The sequence below is a fragment of the Camponotus floridanus genome, unplaced genomic scaffold (genome assembly GCF_003227725.1).
Source record: "Camponotus floridanus strain SB8 unplaced genomic scaffold, Cflo_v7.5 scaffold25, whole genome shotgun sequence".
In the NCBI taxonomy this organism is placed as follows: Eukaryota; Metazoa; Arthropoda; class Insecta; order Hymenoptera; family Formicidae; genus Camponotus; species Camponotus floridanus.
The window spans coordinates 1,049,849-1,069,122 of record NW_020229381.1 but is presented as its reverse complement, the minus strand read 5'-3'; the positions used below and the strand labels follow the sequence as shown (position 1 = coordinate 1,069,122).

The window sequence follows — 19,274 nt, the reverse complement described above, 5'->3', positions numbered from 1 at the left end:
TATTTATGCATTTAAATATTTTATTGTTGTTGCACAATATAAAAGTTTTCTATAATAAAATAATTTTTATTTTTCTTTCATATTTTCAAAGAAATTTGTAATAGACGAATCAAGAATTAATTAATCACAATAATGATAGAGATCCACACATGTTAAAATTTATATTCTCAACTGTTAATTTTAATTGAAAGTGATCGTTATTTTTTGTGTACACTCTAAGATATTTTTCTAGTCTAAATATAATCTTTTTCCTTCAATTTTTAAAATGATCACCGACAAATTACTCATCCTAATTTAATGCCGAGGATAAATCGAATAAATAAAATGAATCGTTAAAGTCTAATTTTTACAAAGTTTGTCCCCATCAATGATATACATCAAGGTAATGGATATAGATCAAAGGGATATCAGAGTATCCCAACGTAAACGACAATTTATATTTGCGTTCTCGTCGTTCACGTGGAAACGATAATACGACGGGGGGGAGAGGGGGAGGGGGAGGGAGGGGTTGAGAAAGGGAGAGCCGTGAAACCACGAAAAGCGAGAACGTGAGTTTCGACGGCCATGGCGATCTCGTACCGACGCATCATTGGTGGACAGGCTACGAAATTAATACGAAGCAAACGGCCATCTTGTCCCTGTACCGAATCTACGTACGTATAACGAAAAGGGGTTCTAATGTGCCACGGTGTATGGATATCGGAGAGAGCCGCGCGTTACTCGAGTCACCGCGTCCCGTGCATACACTCGCGCGCGGACGCGCGCGCAAACACGTGCGTATACACACGTAAGGATGAGAAAGGCCGGCGGAGACGTGTATGCGTGAAGATTGATTATACCGCGGGAGAAAATGTGATCAATAGCTCAACAAACAAAGGCCTGCCGACGCCTATATAATGCAAATAGCAAAAATCGCGGAGGATTAAGGGGGCTGCGAAGGGAGGAGACACGCGGGATCGTGAAAAGGGGGCGGCGGGAGGGGGCGGCGGAGGGTGGTGGTGACGGTCAAGAAACAATGCGGACGCGCGTGCGGCTACTTCAAGTTTGCTTGACACCACCGCGCGCAGGCAACCCTTTGCGCGCACCCTCCGTACCCTTCGACTTCGCACCCTACGTTTCTTCCCACCGAGTCAGCCCTCGGAGCTCACCGTTCTCCGCTTTAATTTGCATACGACCGATCATGTCTTCCGACTCGCCTTCACATCCTCGTCGTCGTACCTCGCGACCATCGATCAAGCCCCGATTGTTTTTGCTTCAACTCACCCCCTTTCCCCACCTCGCTACCCGGATTGGACGCCTTCGTGCTGAGGATTGCTCGTTGGTCACTACCCCACACGTACATCTCTTACGCGCGCACACCGACTTTGTGCGGCCCCTCAGCAGCCGAGAATCTCGCTAACGAGCGGTTCTCCTTCTACCGATGACATTGTTCCAAAGTAGAAAATCTGCCAACATTCACGCGCCATCTCCTGTCGTCGTTCCTGGCAATAATTCTTGGCTTTTGTTTTTCTATCGTGATCTTTATCTCCTTTAATTTTATTCGCGATACCAGAAATAAAAAATAATTGATTAATACTGTTAAATATTGTTTCTTCATGCATTTTTATTAACTTTGATTTTTTATAAATATTTATAATTTTATACATAATGCAACAGTTAACTATTACTTTTATAATCAATATTAATTAAATGATTGATTTGTCATCAATAGAAGTTAATTTGATTTTGTAGAACTTAATTGCGAGATGCAAAATTATTTGCAAGAGAAACATTATAAAAATAGTATATTTATATATGTATATATATATATATATATATATATATATATATATCAGAAAGATTAAAAGATTTGTTAGTCGCTTCATTATAGAATTCATGTAAAATGGAATATGACTTATATGTAAAGTTAGTTGATATACATAAAAATCTATAAATTTTAAAATATGTATTGCGAAAATTTATATATAATTGCAATAATAAAATACATTATAATATTGTACATGTAACTAACTGAACAGTTTGCACATATGTATAATGCATTATATCACACGAACGTTTCCTTCATATGAAACACCTATCAGAAGAAAATTTAAAGTAGGTTCTGCACTCTTCAAAACGTCACTCATAGTTCGCTAATTGAAGAAATATACAGTCACATTTTACTTGGTGAACGTTGATTCATCATTTTATTCGCATCGTTAAACAGTCACGAGAGAAACAGAAAAAAGAGGAGTCGATAAACCGCCCTTCCACAACACCGAATACCGAGGGGTGAGTGTCCGTTACGTGAAAAAAAAAAACACACAACGTCAGGTCGACGCCGTATTTATCGTAAGTTCGTCGATCGACGTGGTGTTAATTCCACCTGTCCTTCGTTTCAGGTTTCCCTCATGGCGATAACCTACCCCATCGCCGTTAATGGCGGACATTATTGCGAGCGATCGCGGCAACTTCGGAAACTTATCCCTATATAAGCCACCCCCGCCGGCAGCAACCACCCTTTCTCTACCTGACGGCATATCGAACGTCAATGCGTACTTATCTACACCCGCGTCAGTTCTTACCTGTATATTACTACGTATATATGTGACATCCCAGCAGCACGCACTCATACACACACATACCTATACCTATACAAGTGGAAATGAAACTTCTGGACGTAAGCGCGTATCGATTATGGGTGAAACGGAGGACAATCGACAGGTAGCCACCCCCGATAAATAAACTAACGAATAAAAACGTGCAAGTTTACCGCGTGCGTCAAGGCTCTTCGATTTTATACTACCGCGATGAGTCATGTGGTTACAAGGCGCCAGAGGAATGTAGTTAATTTCATTAAATTGTAAAGACTCAATCGATACGTACGGTTATATCCGACACTGTCGTTGAATACAATAGAACGAATCGAAAAAACGAATCGAACAACGATAAATTGAAAAATGAATTTTTCATTAAATTTTGTTTAGCCAGAAGAAGCTCGCAAGATGCATATCGACGTGTGCGATGCTGTCGGAGGTGTGAATTTTGCAAAATTGAAGTCGTTGCTTCTCAATTAACCCCCGGAGCACGGAAAGAGAGAAACGAAGCGATGCGCCTCGGCGAGGAAAAACAATTGATACGATTTCGTTCACGTAGCTCGTTGCACCGCGCGCGTTACCACGGTGCGAACGCATTCGGCTTTAAAATCGTCCCGTCCCCAATCCCCTTTGATCGGCCTTCTCTCTTCCTCCCTATCGTCTGCCCTTTCCTCCATACATCGTATTCCTGCGCATGCATCCACGTGAACCCTCGCGGAACACGTGGATAGGTTTCGAGTGCTCACGATTCATTGCGATTGATTGCAGCGCAGTGGCAACGCGATTGTACCGTTCTATTCGCCGCGATAATTTTTTTGCCGCCGATCTCGCTACTCGATCCTTTCAACATCCCAGATTTGTCCTCGTTATAAAGATGGAAAAACAAGACGTTGCGGTCGCACGGTGTAATTATTACGCGCGGATCGATGATGCATTAATGAGGGACGAATGTACTTCGTATATACGTCGCTGCGAGCGATACCGCGAGTATAAATGTCATCAGTTTTTTGTCGTATGAATTATACTTAGTTTTTTTTCACCAATATAATTGACGGTTTTTATGGTATTTTTAATTCTTAAAATATTATTAAGAAATTATCTTATAAATTTGTCCTCGAATTATATATCTTCCACGCGAAGCCATTATGAATAATTTTAAAATAATCTTCGGATCTCGAGGTAAAGCAAATTTTTGCAATATTATATATATTCTATTAGGAACAAGACAGTCGCGCAATCGTATTCATTATCGCATTAAATTTCAATAATGAAATTTAATGCGATGATGAATACGATGAGATGGCCGATGACATATGTCATAAATTATTACCGATAATTGGATGACAATTCAACGATTCGATCGATCCGATTGAAACTTTATACGTAATTTAATCCGCGGTAATTACATTCAGAGACTCACCAAGATTTAAAGTTATCCTCTCTTAAACGCTCGCTATTGATTTCCGCGTATATATTCCCGATAAAATTAATAAAGAGCTTCTGGTAAGCTCCTTACTAGGTTCGGTTTCAGATAAACGATGCTCGAAGCGAATCGCGAAGGAGGAGGGAGAAGCTCGTAAATGTGATTCTATATTTGCATCGATGATAATGTAGTTACGTTCCATCTCCATTTAATCGCTTCGAGTCGATTTCCTGATGAGCGATGCGAAAGTACTCGGTTTTCAGGAAGTAGCAATTCCCGTGATTTATACCGCGCGATGTCTTCCCTAATGCGGGAAATTTTATCGACGATATCGTTCAATAAACATAACCGGCGCGAGACATCACGTTAAGGAATATTAACGTTTAAGATTTCGTAACCGATTTATATACGTTTGATTGATTCGTATTTGATTTTATTTCAGACACTCTTTACAAAGACGGTTGCTTTTTCCAGATTAACCAGTTGGTCGAGGAGGTGTCTAGGCTACAGCAGAGTCTGCAACGCCTTCAAGAAACAAGTGCGCAAGCAACGGCGCGACTCGAGGAGGAACTCGAAGTGCGCAGGCAGCACATTAGCAGACTGGAGACCAAATTGGAACGGCAGAGGGATTATGATGACCTGAAGCGCGAAATTAGCGTGTTGAGGTCAGTCGACCTCTCGCAGATACCAACTGGCGAACCTGGAAAGAGCTTGGAGCATCTTTTTATGGAGCGCTTCAAGGCGCTTCAGCAAGCCGAGAATCTGAAACCCTCTAACACACCCGATGCACTCGGTAAGTGAACCAACGATATATCTCAATCAGCATCGTTATATAATTTACGGAAATCGGCGAGGCATTTGACTTTAGGAGAATTTGAATATAGAGAGGATTCGAAGAAATGTATAAATATTTTAAAGTATAAAATTTTGCAAAGTTTGAATTAGTCGATTTTCAAATAATATAGCTATAAAAATATAATAATGCAAATTATAATATAATTAAATTAATATATTAAACTGTCGAGCAAAAATAATTTTGAAAACAATATAGAAATATTCAAAAATATCATCTTCAAATATAGTTTATAATACTAATCAGAAAAATACATACAACAGCAAGTAAATTAAAATTTATAGTAATATTTACGCGGAAAAAAACATATCACCCTGCTAGAGATTGTTTCGAATTGAAAAAAATATAAGTTTGATGAAAACAGAAAAAGAAAAATAACGAGATGTTGGTAGGTCGGTCACACCTCGACGATCTCGTTTCTGATTCTTGCGTTACCGCTCTGATCTTCGGTCCCCGACTCTCTCTCTTCGAGGCTCCGTCGACGGGCTTTATCATCGAGTAACAATGAAAAGGACACGAGTCACGCAACGCGGACGCAAGAACGCTTCTATAGAATAAACGAGGGATGACTGAAGGAGCTTATCGAAAAAGAAAACAACAAAAATAACCCTGCTTGCCATTGTGTTCGCACTTTTCTCTGATTCTCTTTCTTTCTATATCGTTCTCTCCGTCTCTTTCTCTCTTTTTCTTCTCTCTCTCTCTTTCTCTCACTTTCTTTCTCTCTTTTTCTTTCTCTCTCTCTCTCTCTCTTTCTTTTTGTCTCTATTCTTCTTTCTGTTTATCTCTGCTATCATTCCTGTTTCTCTCTCTTTCTCTCTCTCCCTCCAGCTCTCTCTGTGTGTATCTACTTCTCTCTCATATACATACTTCATCTCTCCGAACTTTGGCTGCTTAGGCTGCACTTTTTCGAACCACTCTCTCGCTAATATGTATATTAACGTACATTCGTAGAAGGTACTAACGCAACCGAACACACGTTAGCCATCCATCTCGCTACCCCGTAGGCCCATTCTCTATCTCTTACCGACTTTTCCAAACATCCATTTCTCCTGCCCACGTAAAGAGTCCTCTAAACCGCCCCTTCTTCCATACCACCATCCATACACTGCGAAACGCAAACTTCGTGTACGCAAATTTGTGGACAATATTCGCAATATTTGCCCGGGCCGAGCCATTGTTTCGGGGACAGAGTTTATTATGAATCGATCCAAGCTGACAGAGAGAGCGCGCGATGGGAGAGAATGAGAAAGAGACACTCCATATACGCAGAGAACCAGAGAGATACTGCAACGTGTCACCCCTTCTGAATCAAACCGACCGAGCCACCCTTCTACGTCGTCGTCGCTCGCGGTCCTATCTTTCCGATCCCTCCGCTACTTCCTTCAATCGAGTGAAATATATAACAGAGTAAGTATCGTTTCTACGCGAACGTTCCAAACATTAAACATCCCGTATGTCGCGATTACATAACACAGGAAAATTTTCTCGAGAATCCGGTTCGACTTGAAAAGGCTACAATATTTCCTATGAAATTCATGTAAAGACTATCTTCTTCTAAATCTTGTAATATTTCTGACAATTTTGCGTTGCAACACGAAAGATATTTTATTTGACACGACATTAGCGCGATTTCTTGACTCCACATCATCGCGATCAACGTTCAACGCGAGACGAACGCTTACATTCGCGATATCTTTTCGGACAATTGACAACGCCTCCACAGTCCTCCTCTCGTTGGCGTCCACGTCGTTCCTCGTTTGCACATTCAAGCGTGGATTATGATCCGATGAAGCGTCGAAAAAGAGAGTCTCGGCCATCCGTCCTGGAAGATGATGAAGAGAGTTGAAGTCGCCGTTCGATTTCGCACTTTGGAAAGAGACAGCGCGGCCGGACTGGCGATCAGAATGGGAACGACAATCCTCATCGCGACTCGAAATTAGGTTGAGTGTCATTTACGCGTGCTGACGGGATCCCTTGTGTTTTTGGTGGTTGCAGGTGGATTATCGTCACCCCTGCAGCGCGCCTCGACCGCCTCGCCCCACGGGGTCGGAGGTGTGCCACCTACATCCCATGTGTCCTCCCAACAACCACCGCCACCGCCTCCGACAGCAGTCTCTCTCCCTCCACGTTCCACCCCGACGCCCTCTTCGGCCACTTCGACGACTTCGAGCCTCCTTTTCCCGCCACCCCTTCAGAATGTCGAGACTTTTGGCTCGTTCCTCGGTGAAGAAATCGTTGCCAATTGGAGGCGGACGTTGGAAAGGTCTATCATGAGTCAGCAGCAACAACAGCAGCAGCAGCAGCAGCAACAACAACAGCAGCAGCAGCAGCAGCAGCAGCAGCAGCAGCAACAGCAATCACAGCCATCTCAATTAAGTCAGTTAGCTCAACAACAACAATTGCAACAAGCTCAGTCGCACATGGGTTTGCATCCGCCAACAACGCCAAGTAGTTTAAATCATCTTCCTTCACCGAGTGCGGATCCGTCGTCCACCTCGAATACCCCAGCAAAGTCGAATACGCCGATCGGTACGGTGTCTCTGGGTAATATAGACGTCACCGAGAAGGCGCCAACGCCAGTATCGGGACATGAAACGCCGGCACCACCGACGCCATCCTCCACAACCGCCTTAACATCACCGCCGAGCTTCCAGCCACCAACATCTCTGGTGGAGACCAGTACCCCTTCGGCATCTATCAATGGTAGCGGTCTCACACCCGGTCTCACACCCGGTGTACCGAGCGCACCGCCCCCGAAAAGCCCGGCCGATCAAGATTCATGTCACAATAATAACAATAGCCATCATTTGGCGAACAATAACATCGGCGGTCTAAGCGTTCTGGACACACTTAAAAGTCCGTTTCGATTCGACGATCGAGCATATCCGTTCCGATTCGGCGACGAGTTTGGCGCCGCCGGTATGGCCGGTCGGCTGGGCGAATCCCTCATTCCAAAGGGCGATCCTATGGAGGCGAGGCTCCAGGAGATGTTGCGTCACAATATGGACAAGTACGCCTCGCAAAATCTCGATACTCTTCACATAGCGAGGCGGGTGCGCGAACTGTTGTCGATACATAATATCGGTCAGAGGCTGTTCGCCAAGTATGTTCTCGGACTAAGTCAAGGCACGGTCAGCGAGTTGCTAAGCAAGCCCAAGCCCTGGGACAAGCTGACCGAGAAGGGCCGCGATAGCTATCGGAAGATGCATGGCTGGGCTTGCGACGAGAACGCCGTATTGCTGCTCAAGTCCTTGATCCCCAAGAAAGGTAAGTACCGATCATCAATGTTCCAACTCTCTCTTTCTCTCGCTCTCCGTTTCTCTCACTAATAATATTATTTTTTTTTCATCTCAATCGTTTCGTACAATTTCTTGACGCGTCTCTGCGTAACGTCCGACACGACGAAGGCTGGCTCGCCTGACGTCTCGGTGTCTATGAAGACGGACGAGACATCGTAATTACACATATTGCGACGGGATAGCTGTAGCAATCGTGATTAATTTCGCTTCCTTCCACGCCTCCATAAAACGCAATAAATTGTACATTTACGGTAAAGTTCAATGGTTCAAGGATGCGCGATCGAATATTTGCTATGTTAAGTGTGTAATTACGTTGGATCGCTCTTCGTGTTCGATTTCCGAGATATCAACAGCAAGCAACGATTTCCACAACGAATCGTCCGTCATGAAAATGTAATTTTAATAGTTTTAATAGTTCCTGCCTTCGCCGTCGACGACCTGTCGATTGATCTGACTTTCGAAAATCTTCTGCCTCGCACTGCCAATAATCCATCTCGCCGAATCACTAACCACGAGCTGTCAACTAATTTCTCGGCTGTCTAACGCGGGGCCCGGTGGTACTTCCGTTCCCTCTATCTGCACCGCGGGAAAGGAATCGCTCAAGAGAATTGCATCCCTCTGCACCGCACTCATTAAGTGCGATTAGGGAACTAACTATGCGTTGGTGACATCGTGAGCTTTCGCTATAATTAAATTAAAAAGATCGGATCGATAAATCCTGCAAGTCATCAAGGTCAATTGCAGCGAGATAATAATCTACGAAATTGTAGAGAGTTAAAATGCAATTATTTACAAATAAGATTTATTCGCTACATAATAGGTTTATCCATATATAATAGTAAGCTAAAAAATACCTCGTTACATCTCGTTATATCATGCTGTTACCAAACATCCGTATTGTATTTAATATTCGATGCAAAAACGCATATGCGCTGTATCTAGATTTGAATAGCTATAGTCTTAATTAAATTACGCAGCTCGTTGGCATACCTTGCCCGCTATCGATTGTATGCTGCGTTTGGCAGCCATATTGTTTAGACTAATAGCTTCTGGGAATAGGAAGCCCTGGATGAGTACTGAGTAGGGGTGAGATGTATAAAGGGCTCTATGGTGTATAGAGAAGGGAGGAACGGGAGAAGAAAGGAAGATAAGATCCAACGGAGAAATCCAACATAGAAATAAACGTGCCGGTCTATACTTATCGTAGGAGGCAATTTACACTTTTCTGATTGCCACAGGCTTGCTGAATTATACCGAGTGAGCGGCGTTTTATTCTGCTATCATTACGGGCATTCTTGTGACGTTCAGGGCGATTAGAAAAATATACGCTTTATTCCGTTCCGTAATAAAGTTATGAAAGCACATAATATCGTGATAAAGGTTCTTCTTTTCGCGCATTTCATTCACTACGTGTTGTACGCGGCGGCGATGTGTATTACAAACTCGCAAAATGCGACGGTCCCTTCCGCTTTTTTGTAAATATTAATATCAATCGCGCGCAGGATGTGTACATTCAATGCCATCATTTTCCCTTCACGTCCGGTGACGAAATAAAAACGTGTATATAAAATTCGTGCCGGAGCACGACACGCGTCCCGCATCAATGGATTGTCGGTTTCCGTCGGATCTCTGGTAACAACAATCACGAGGCATTACAGCGGATAGGACAGAGAGTGCACGCGAGAGAGGGAGGGACTGAACAGCAACAAGAACGAAGGGATAGGGCGACTCCCGATGGGATGGCGAGAAGGACACGGTGACAAAAACTTAGGGGGCCAACATTTCTCGATGCGTCAGCCGTAAAATTACAGGGACGCGTGTATCATCCCGCGTGGCGTGAGCGCGACAGTAAATCAGAATTGCAGAAACGCTAATGCAAAAATTGGTCGAGTAAATGATCCGAGAGGGAGAAGATCGTAACGAGAAAAATATCGGTCGTTTTTTCGTTAATTATTCGTTTTGTGCAGTCTGTCTCTCTCTCTCTCTCTCTTTCTCTCTCTTGCGCTGCATACTCTACTTGATAATTTTATTTCATTTCTAAATTGAGGTTGAAGAGCGTATTTATGTATAATACGTTTATTAGAGCCAACTGTGCGAAGCGTATCGTGCTCCATTGCATAAAATAATTCACAGCTGCTGGTGATATGAATCAAGCTCTTTTAGATTCGAAAACAGTTACGATCGGTTGGATGTTTATTATCTAATTTTAAAAATATAGCAGCATCATCAATACGGAGGGTTCTTTAGTCGTCGGATTAATCACCGCGGCCATTTGTTCGTATGAGTCATGGCCGTGGGTTCTTTGTGATCGTAACGAGAGTCCGCCGCGGTTCAATAGCATAAATATACTTGGAGTAATGTCCGAAACTTCTATAATCAGGCGTGATTTATGGGCAAAAATCGGTGGCTTTATAAAGCCTGAAAGGCGCCGCCTAGCTCTGGAGGCGGAGGTGTCGGTTAAGATAAGTTTGCGCGCGTCGGGCTAAATACCTGATCTAACGACTCATCGCGTTATATAGACAGGCACAGGCGGCGCAATAGCAACCTGTCATTGAAAGCGTTATTGTGATCTGTGAATCGACTTTACGGTCACCTTATATTTATCACTCGTACGTCCAAAAACTATCATCATTACAGTGGACTATGATCCCGAGTCGGGATGATTTCATTTCAATTTTTTCATCGTGAGAAGGAGATTTTACCTTTTTAATATATCGTGAATCGTACGCATAATTTTCGGATCAAACAAGAATTGTCGCAATCCACGTAACAATCTATATTTCTTAATTTTTCTTACAAATTTGCACTTATGTACGAGCGCGGTAATATTTTTCGCGAAAATTTACACGCGAGTATTACTGACAATGAATTTGTTCGCGCGTAGTTCAGGGTGAAATGATTTGGATGCAGTTAACGTCGCCAGAGTCCTCGAGTTTTCCGGTGGCCTAAATCACGGCGAGCTATATAAATTACACAGATATCTCTCAGTCAGTGTCGCTCAGAGGGAGGCGAAAAAATCGCGCGCATTCGTGGAAACTACTAATCTCCCTCGCGACAAACATATCTGGATCTTGGCCCACTATTCAACGCGGTACGTCCGGGCGGGTTTATTATTGCTCGTGGAGCGCTGCAACACACACACAATCGATCTAAGAAAGCGCAGCAAGAGCAACGCACAGCGAGCGAGATTACCGTAATAAACATAGTTGGTCTAGGTCCAAGTCAGTTTATTGCTAAATCTTGTTTCCTGCAGCGGGGTAGGGGAAGCGCGAGCACGATCCTTGCCGGATTCTCGCCGGGGACTTTTCGCGACGCGACGCGACCGACCATCACGATGAACGAAAATCATGATCGCGATGATTTGCAACCGCAGCGTGAAACGTTACGGGTCGTACTTGCAGTCATATAACTGCAATTTCCGTGCGAGCGACGGGACGTTTATACATGGCTTTATAACTGATATAATTATCGCATTTTATGGTGGAGCGCGCGATTATGCCGGCCAGATTTTTCGTCATTTCCGCCTATGATTAGCGACGTTTGAAAAGAACGACTAACTATGGCGAAGTATAGAAAGCATTATCGAATCAAGAGGAGCATTTGCTTAACGACCGGAGCTATAAAAGTATCTCATCTGCGTACATTGACCCGATCCGAAAGAGAGATAACGCTATCGAAGCGCGACAACGATTTCAAAACTCATGGCAGTCTTCGCACGTGGTAACTATATACTCGTATATACCGGGTGTTTCAGACCACCCGTACACCCCATTTTAAAGCAAAGGAAGTGGTTATTTTGAAAAATGTTTCAGACAAAAGTTGTTGAAGATAAAGTAATGCATTACATGGGTAAATTTGATTGACCTTGGGTGGCGTCGTGAAGGTCATGTCAAGGTCGACTTGAATTTTTTAAATGGGAACCCCTATTTTTCATTGCATATTCTTGTAGCTTATCTCGAGAGCTTTCCAAAACACTATAATTAAGTACCTTTTTATTAAGTACTTTTTGAGTTATAAGGCTTGAAATAATTTCTTAATTTTATATAAACCATAAAATATCTAGTAAACCATTCATTTTTCGATTATCTTACCTTCATACTTTTATGTACAAAATAATGAGAGGAATCAATTGGTGTAAAGAAAACACATAGTTGTTTCTAAGAAAAAATATGGAATTGTTAATTGCAAATTACATATTTTTTCTTAGAAACAACTATGTGTTTTCTTTACACCAATTGATTCCTCTCATTATTTTGTACATAAAAGTATGAAGGTAAGATAATCGAAAAATGAATGGTTTACTAGATATTTTATGGTTTATGTAAAATTAAGAAATTATTTCAAGCCTTATAACTCAAAAAGTACTTAATAAAAAGGTACTTAATTATAGTGTTTTGGAAAGCTCTCGAGATAAGCTACAAGAATATGCAATGAAAAATAGGGGTTCCCATTTAAAAAATTCAAGTCGACCTTGACATGATCTTCACGACGCCACCCAAGGTCAATCAAATTTACCCATGTAATGCATTACTTTATCTTCAACAACTTTTGTCTGAAACATTTTTCAAAATAACCACTTCCTTTGCTTTAAAATGGGGTGTACGGGTGGTCTGAAACACCCGGTATATATATATATATATATATATATATATATATATATATATATACACACTTGTAGATATGTACGTAGAATATTAAATAGCAACTAATATGACTGATGAGATATACAGAGGTCATTGAAAGAGATCAGCTGATTGTCGATCTATGCTGAGAATCTTGTACTTAGAGCTTTACATATAATACTTCTACAGGGATATTATATTTATCGATCTGTAAAATTATAGATAAAACGTTTTCAAGCAACTTTTAATCATATAATTTTAAATTAAATTTTTATTCGTACTTAAAAGACTATAAGAATGCTATGTGCTTAACATTTCTATATTACTATATGTATAGATTTTATATCACGCTGCAAGAAAAATTTTTAATTTTCTCGTTACAAATACTTGAAATGCATTGTATTAGATTGAAAACTCGCTCGTTGAATGAGATCGGGGAATTGGTTCGGTTTTCATTTGCGAGAGAACGGTTCCTTTGCCACGAACGCGCGTGCCCGATTATTTTTTAATTATCCTGGTGAGGAAACTGGTGACGATGCCTCGCTGCTATGAACATTGTGCATCTCATTGTCATTAAACAGGTTATATCCTCCATCTGCAAAGGAAGGCAAGGAAAGTACTCTTTGTACGCAGATGCAAAGAGCGTGTCCGCGCGAACAAGTTTCGTTTATTAGCGTTAGCGCTTCGACACCTGCGGGTCGATTTTATCAGATTTTCAGACACACCTTCTCTCGTATCCTATCACACTTTGACGTCTCGCGCGCGAACAGGATTTTCGAATGCAAATGAATTTTTGTTCTTAATGAGAATCAGGTGAGTGGATACGATCGCGCTCGCCGATAACACATTCAGATTCCCTTCGTATTTCAAACCGGATTTAAAGAAGAAAGTGTCGGTTGTCAGTCATATTCTTCGGCGTCGTATATTTTCGATTTTACAAATTTTGCTGTGCTTCTAAGTAGATGATTTAATAGTTGTTTGATCAGCGTTTTATCAGGCATCTAACGGTACAATTAAATACACGCGAGATAATTTAAATGCCTACAGAAGGATGCGAAATAGGTATATATTTATCTTGCTTATCTTTGAAATAATATCATTACGATGAACGCGTTCGAGGACGACTCGTCTGTAAAATATCAATCGCTTTTTTAACGAGTATTGTCTTGAAATAACGAATCTTGATATAACGAAATTATTGAATTTATTCAGATAAAATTACTCTCTCAAATATGACGTAATAAAAAATTCGCAACTCTCAACTTTCCTTGGGTTTGCGTGCCAATTTTACGAAAAAAAAAAAAAAAAAAAGAAAAAAAATCGAGTTTGCGCGATTGTCGGTCGTAAATTGATTTCCACGCGCACTTTCCACAGGTCGTGCGCGATCGCGAGTCGCGTAGCTTGCGTAGACTCGCTCCCGCGAATCGCACAATCGAATGGGTGAATTTCTTAAGTCACCCGGGCTCCCACGAAATCGTTCCAGATTTTGCAATCGGGCCCATTGTCGGCGTTTCTCTCCCTCATATCCGCACCGCGTGCGCGCCCGTGTGTGCGCGGGTCGCGTCGCGTGCACGTGCATGCGTCGAGACAATTTTACGGCGCGAATATAATTGCCGGCCGTGTACCACCGGACCATGGTTTCCTTTCCGGCGAGACACGCACGGGTATCGCGAGCGTTTCCTTCTCTCGTCGTTGTCGTCGTCGCCGTCGTCGTCGTCCATTGTGTTACCGCGATTGTTCTCTCCTTTCGTCGTCGATTCCCCGTAACCGGTCTTTGATGCCGCGACGCGATCGGGACGCACGTCGACCGTGACGTTTCGCCATCCGCGGAGGTGAGACGTCGGGGCCGGTGTCGGCGCGCAATCGCTGAGAAAAGTATGGATTTAGTGCGCAAAGCTCGCAACACAATGCGCGACGTGCCGCGACGTGTTGCGTAAACGACTGGGCCATTTTCCAAGCGACTTATCCCGCCGTCGAGAGACTTTTCAGACCGTGGGAGATCGACTTGACGCGTGTGTGAGCGATCGAAATAGCGATGAGATGAAAATCTCTTATCACCTCGGTATCGTGAATATACAATGTGTAATCGTGCTTTCTCTTTTTTTTTCAGAATAACGTGATTTTCTGCGTCTTTCCTGCCCGTAACGTAACATCCTTTCAAGCTTGATGAAATGCTCCTAAATTTAAATTTCGTTAAATTCATTTCCACCGTGCGATGCACGTTATATATTCGCGCTTGTAAGGCGTCTAAAAAAATAATACACACACGAGTTGATGAGTAGCGATTGGGCAAATCTACGGAAAAGATGTTTCTTTTAATTGAGAGAAACATTGCAAATTCGCAACCGTTCATTGTACGAGTTGATGAGAGAGAGTTGTCCGTTATCTATAGATATGATGAGCAAATAATTGCGCTCGCATCATCGTATGTTGCACGCCCTATAAGGTATCACTCGCGATTGCATTCGTCCGATAATATTTGTTGTACACGACTACTCTTATTCTAGTTTTCCTCTGAGAAAGTTGTGCGGGAGAATGTCGGAACGTATAATCAACCAACGCGCGATTCTCTATATATATGATGCGCATGAGGTTTCCCACGTGAAATGCCGCGTAAAGTATCCGCGGAAAAGAAGATGTTAGTGACGCAAGGGACTCATCTCTCATCGTCAATTTCCAACAGAAATTATATTACGCTGTCGTTTGATTTGCACGATAACGGTACTTTGGAAGATCATGAAGCGCTAGACGTATCAAAATTAACGTTTTCAGTAATAACGGCGATTGACAAGAATTAGACGCTGCAACCGAGGATGGGAGATCGGTGAATCGAAAAAAAAAATTCCTTCGCTTTAATACCTTTGGGGATTTAATCAAACTCGCGTAACGCAATTCCTGGTTTAAAATATCGCCATTGTTACCGGAATTCAAAGGATACATTCCGTTCAATAGTAGTGATAACGCTCCGATTTCGTTAATCGGACCGCAAATGGCCTATTCGCAGAAAAAACGTAATGATGACCTCATTTCTTTTATCTCGGTATATCCGCAAATACCATTCCACGTAATGTGTAATCGTTACGTGTCTACTTCTTCGAATTTGGCGATAAAAATTGCCGGTAATTTTAAGATAATTATAAGAATGGATATTTATATGAGATGTGATAGATTTTTTTGCTATTCACAAGCACAGCCGTTCTGATAAATTTTCAATTATTACATTTGCCAAGCAAAAAGATTATACCATATCGGGGTATAATCGTGATATCTAGAGCTTCTGGTTTTATAAATATTTTATTAATAATATAGTTGATTGCGAGCAGATTCAGAATTTCTATAGCTTTACGAAAGAACTTTGTTGCTTCTATATATCTATAGATAGAAGGGAGCATAATCGCGCGAGTTTACTGGCAAAGATTCAAACATTGCGACACACAATGCGCGATCGCGGATACGCGTCATCGTTTCTTCTTCTGTATTCCCGATTTCACTCGACTGCCTCTAATCTATCGATTTATCGCGGATCTGTCGATTTGTTTCTCGACATACATGTCGCTTGCTATAATTATTTATCGGCGTAAAAACTCTGATAATAAGATAATAAGATGGCGTGACTCGCTTGGGTCATCGCGAGTTAGACTTTTTTTCAGAGGATGTAACGGTATTAAAATATGGAATAAAAAACAGATATTATTCTTTTGTTTAATCCGAGAGGTGTCCGCGCGCGCGCGCGCGCGCGGATGCTGCGATTGCTTATGGTATTAACAGCAATCACATCTACACGACGAACGACGTAAAATAATGATACAAAACATAGCTACGCATTAACTTGATCAACGAATCGTGTCTGGCAAGAGTCATTTTACAATCGTGGAAATGTACCGAGTGAAGATTCCGCGCGTACAAATAAGAGTCATCAGATCTTGAACCGCCCAAAGATTATTCCTTCTGCGAAATCCGCGATATGGACGCGCGCGATTCTTCGCCGCATATCAAATCGCTTTCTCTCGCGTGCGATGCTCGCGAGAGTAATCAAAGACATGATCGATGGTTCGTTCGTCTGAATCTCGCAGCTGATTGGTCAATTAGACGAGAAACACGTAGGAGGACTACACTCCTACCGATGTGCAGGGGGAAGACCGCAAGGGAGAGGGTCTAGAAGAGGATATTTTAATTATCGTCGTCGAGTATACTTTGCCTTCGGGTTCAGCACGCAGTTATCGATTGCGCGCGTTATTAATTGCTCACGAACATCAAATCATCTTCCAAATATGACTCGCTACCACGTTGGCTAGCTCATCTCCGAGTAAACATCCTTCCCCGGAAAATGAATATGATTCGCAAGATCAATTTACGATTTTGCATCAATATGTATTGAATTAATATACGCGTAATAAATCCTATAATCGTGTCGCATATTGCTAGATAAATAACAATATGTTGTTAGATGAAATAATGGCAATTGCTACTTATTGCGAATATAAAATCAAATATCGAAAATTATTCGTACATTTTTTGTTTGTATATAAACTAATTTTTTTATTATATTATATATTTATATATATATATTTTTAAGACCACAACACAAACTGAGTAAGAATACACCACAAGTTGTGCCTCACCCGTAGAGTATGTTTCAGGCAAGGAGCAAGGAATGCCAGCATTCGCACGTGGACCACAGGATAGTGGTCCGCCGGAAATGAGTGACGAAAGGTTGGCGCATATTCTCTCGGAATCGAGCCATATGAGTCAAATGAGGAGCGAGCATGAGGTATCGAACGATGCTGATAGCAAGAGCCCGAGTAGGATTGGTTGCCCGAGTCCGTTTAACAAAGACAGACTGGACAGCCAAAACAGGAGACTGAAGAAGTATGAAAACGATGACATTCCCCAGGAAAAGGTGGTGAGAATTTACCAGGAAGAGCTGGCTAAATTGATGGGTAGGAGAGTAGAAGACCTTCGTCCGCGAGAGTTTTCTAGGTAAGATCATGACGTGGATCTGCGGGTTAAAGTTCGAACTATCATAGCTTATACGAACATAATTTCTATCGATGAAGATTAAACAACAATGACACATGACGATTGAATTAAAGTATTAGTATCTTTGCTCGAATACGTTATAGCAAGTCAAAAGCAAACCATCGTAACGAGAGAACTTTATTTGAGTAATGCATCTCTTCTCGTATTATCTAAAAATATTATCTAAAAATGATCGATGAGCTTGAACATGACGTAGATATACATCTCGATTATAATTTAAGAAAGATCTTTTTATATAAAACGTATAATTTAAAGACTTGGGATGACACAATATTCTATACAATATGACGCGTTATCGCGATTGATTATTATTGAGGACAGCACATGACCTCGATTGACCGTAGTGCGATGTTTCCACATTTTTTCAGTGGTACTCAAAGCGGTCTTCAAGGTATCGAGCGCACTCAGGAAGACATTCGAATGGCATTGGACGCTTATCATCGTGAGCTCCAAAAATTGAACGCTGCACCAGGTCAGAATCCTTCGATGGCTGGAATGCCAGGATTACCTGGTCTTCCAGGCTTGTTGGCGCTTCAACAGCAAGCTCTTCAACAACATCACTTAGCTGCGAATGGCGGCGGCGGCGGCGCTGTTCAAGATTTGAGTTTAGGCAAAATGGATCCGCGCAATAAAATGATAAACGGTGTGTCGGAAGAGGAGAAAGAAAAAATGGAAGAGGCGATGAGACATGCCGGTAGCGCTTTTTCTTTGGTGAGGCCGAAGCAGGAATCGACGGGTCCTCAATCAACACCCGGTGGTTCGAGCGCGAGTTCTCCCTTGGGCAATTCCATACTTCCACCTGCGATGACACCTAATGAAGAGTTCGCCAGTGCGGCGGCAGCCAGCCCCTTGCAGAGAATGGCTTCCATTACAAATAGTCTGATAAGTCAACCGTCCACACCAACCCATCATTCGGCCAACCAAAGGCCTTTAAAAGCTGTGCTTCCTCCGATTACGCAGCAGCAGTTCGACATGTACAATAATCTAAACACCGAAGATATCGTGAAAAGGGTAAATTGTCATGTCTTCTTAAATATACTATTATCGATTTGTTTGTACAATTTATTATTCGCTTCACCTACTTATCTTTTTAATATTTACGTATAATGTACAGGTGAAAGAACAGCTGTCTCAATATTCGATTTCACAACGGTTATTCGGCGAATCGGTGTTGGGTTTGTCTCAGGGATCAGTGTCGGACCTCCTCGCGCGTCCCAAACCATGGCATATGCTGACTCAAAAAGGTCGCGAACCCTTCATTCGAATGAAGATGTTTCTCGAGGACGACAACGCAGTACACAAGTTAGTCGCAAGCCAGTACAAAATCGCTCCGGAGAAGCTGATGAGGACCGGCGGCTACGGCGGCCTGCCTCGTAAGTTTAACTCAGGTCAATATAGATGTTTTGTTATTTTATTATCAACATAGTTTGGGAGCTCTGTTGTATGTCTGTCTAGCACGTC

At 42.2% G+C, this 19,274-nt stretch overlaps 1 protein-coding gene across 4 annotated transcripts in view; it reads left to right on the top strand.

Moving 5' to 3' along the window:
• The window catches only part of LOC105256369 (homeobox protein cut), a 136,879-nt gene that overhangs the window by 114,638 nt on the left and 2,967 nt on the right, over positions 1 to 19,274 (top strand). Inside the window, exons 4-8 of one of the 4 annotated variants that reach the window (XM_011266216.3) lie at positions 4,474 to 4,792; positions 6,848 to 8,119; positions 17,402 to 17,753; positions 18,182 to 18,824; positions 18,928 to 19,201. In XM_011266216.3, the coding sequence (XP_011264518.2) occupies positions 4,474 to 4,792; positions 6,848 to 8,119; positions 17,402 to 17,753; positions 18,182 to 18,824; positions 18,928 to 19,201 (2,860 nt within the window). Of the gene's footprint in view, positions 1 to 4,473; positions 4,793 to 6,847; positions 8,120 to 17,401; positions 17,754 to 18,157; positions 18,825 to 18,927; positions 19,202 to 19,274 lie in introns of all 4 variants that reach the window. The other 3 variants (XM_011266215.3, XM_011266213.3, XM_011266214.3) reach the window with 3 other exon arrangements.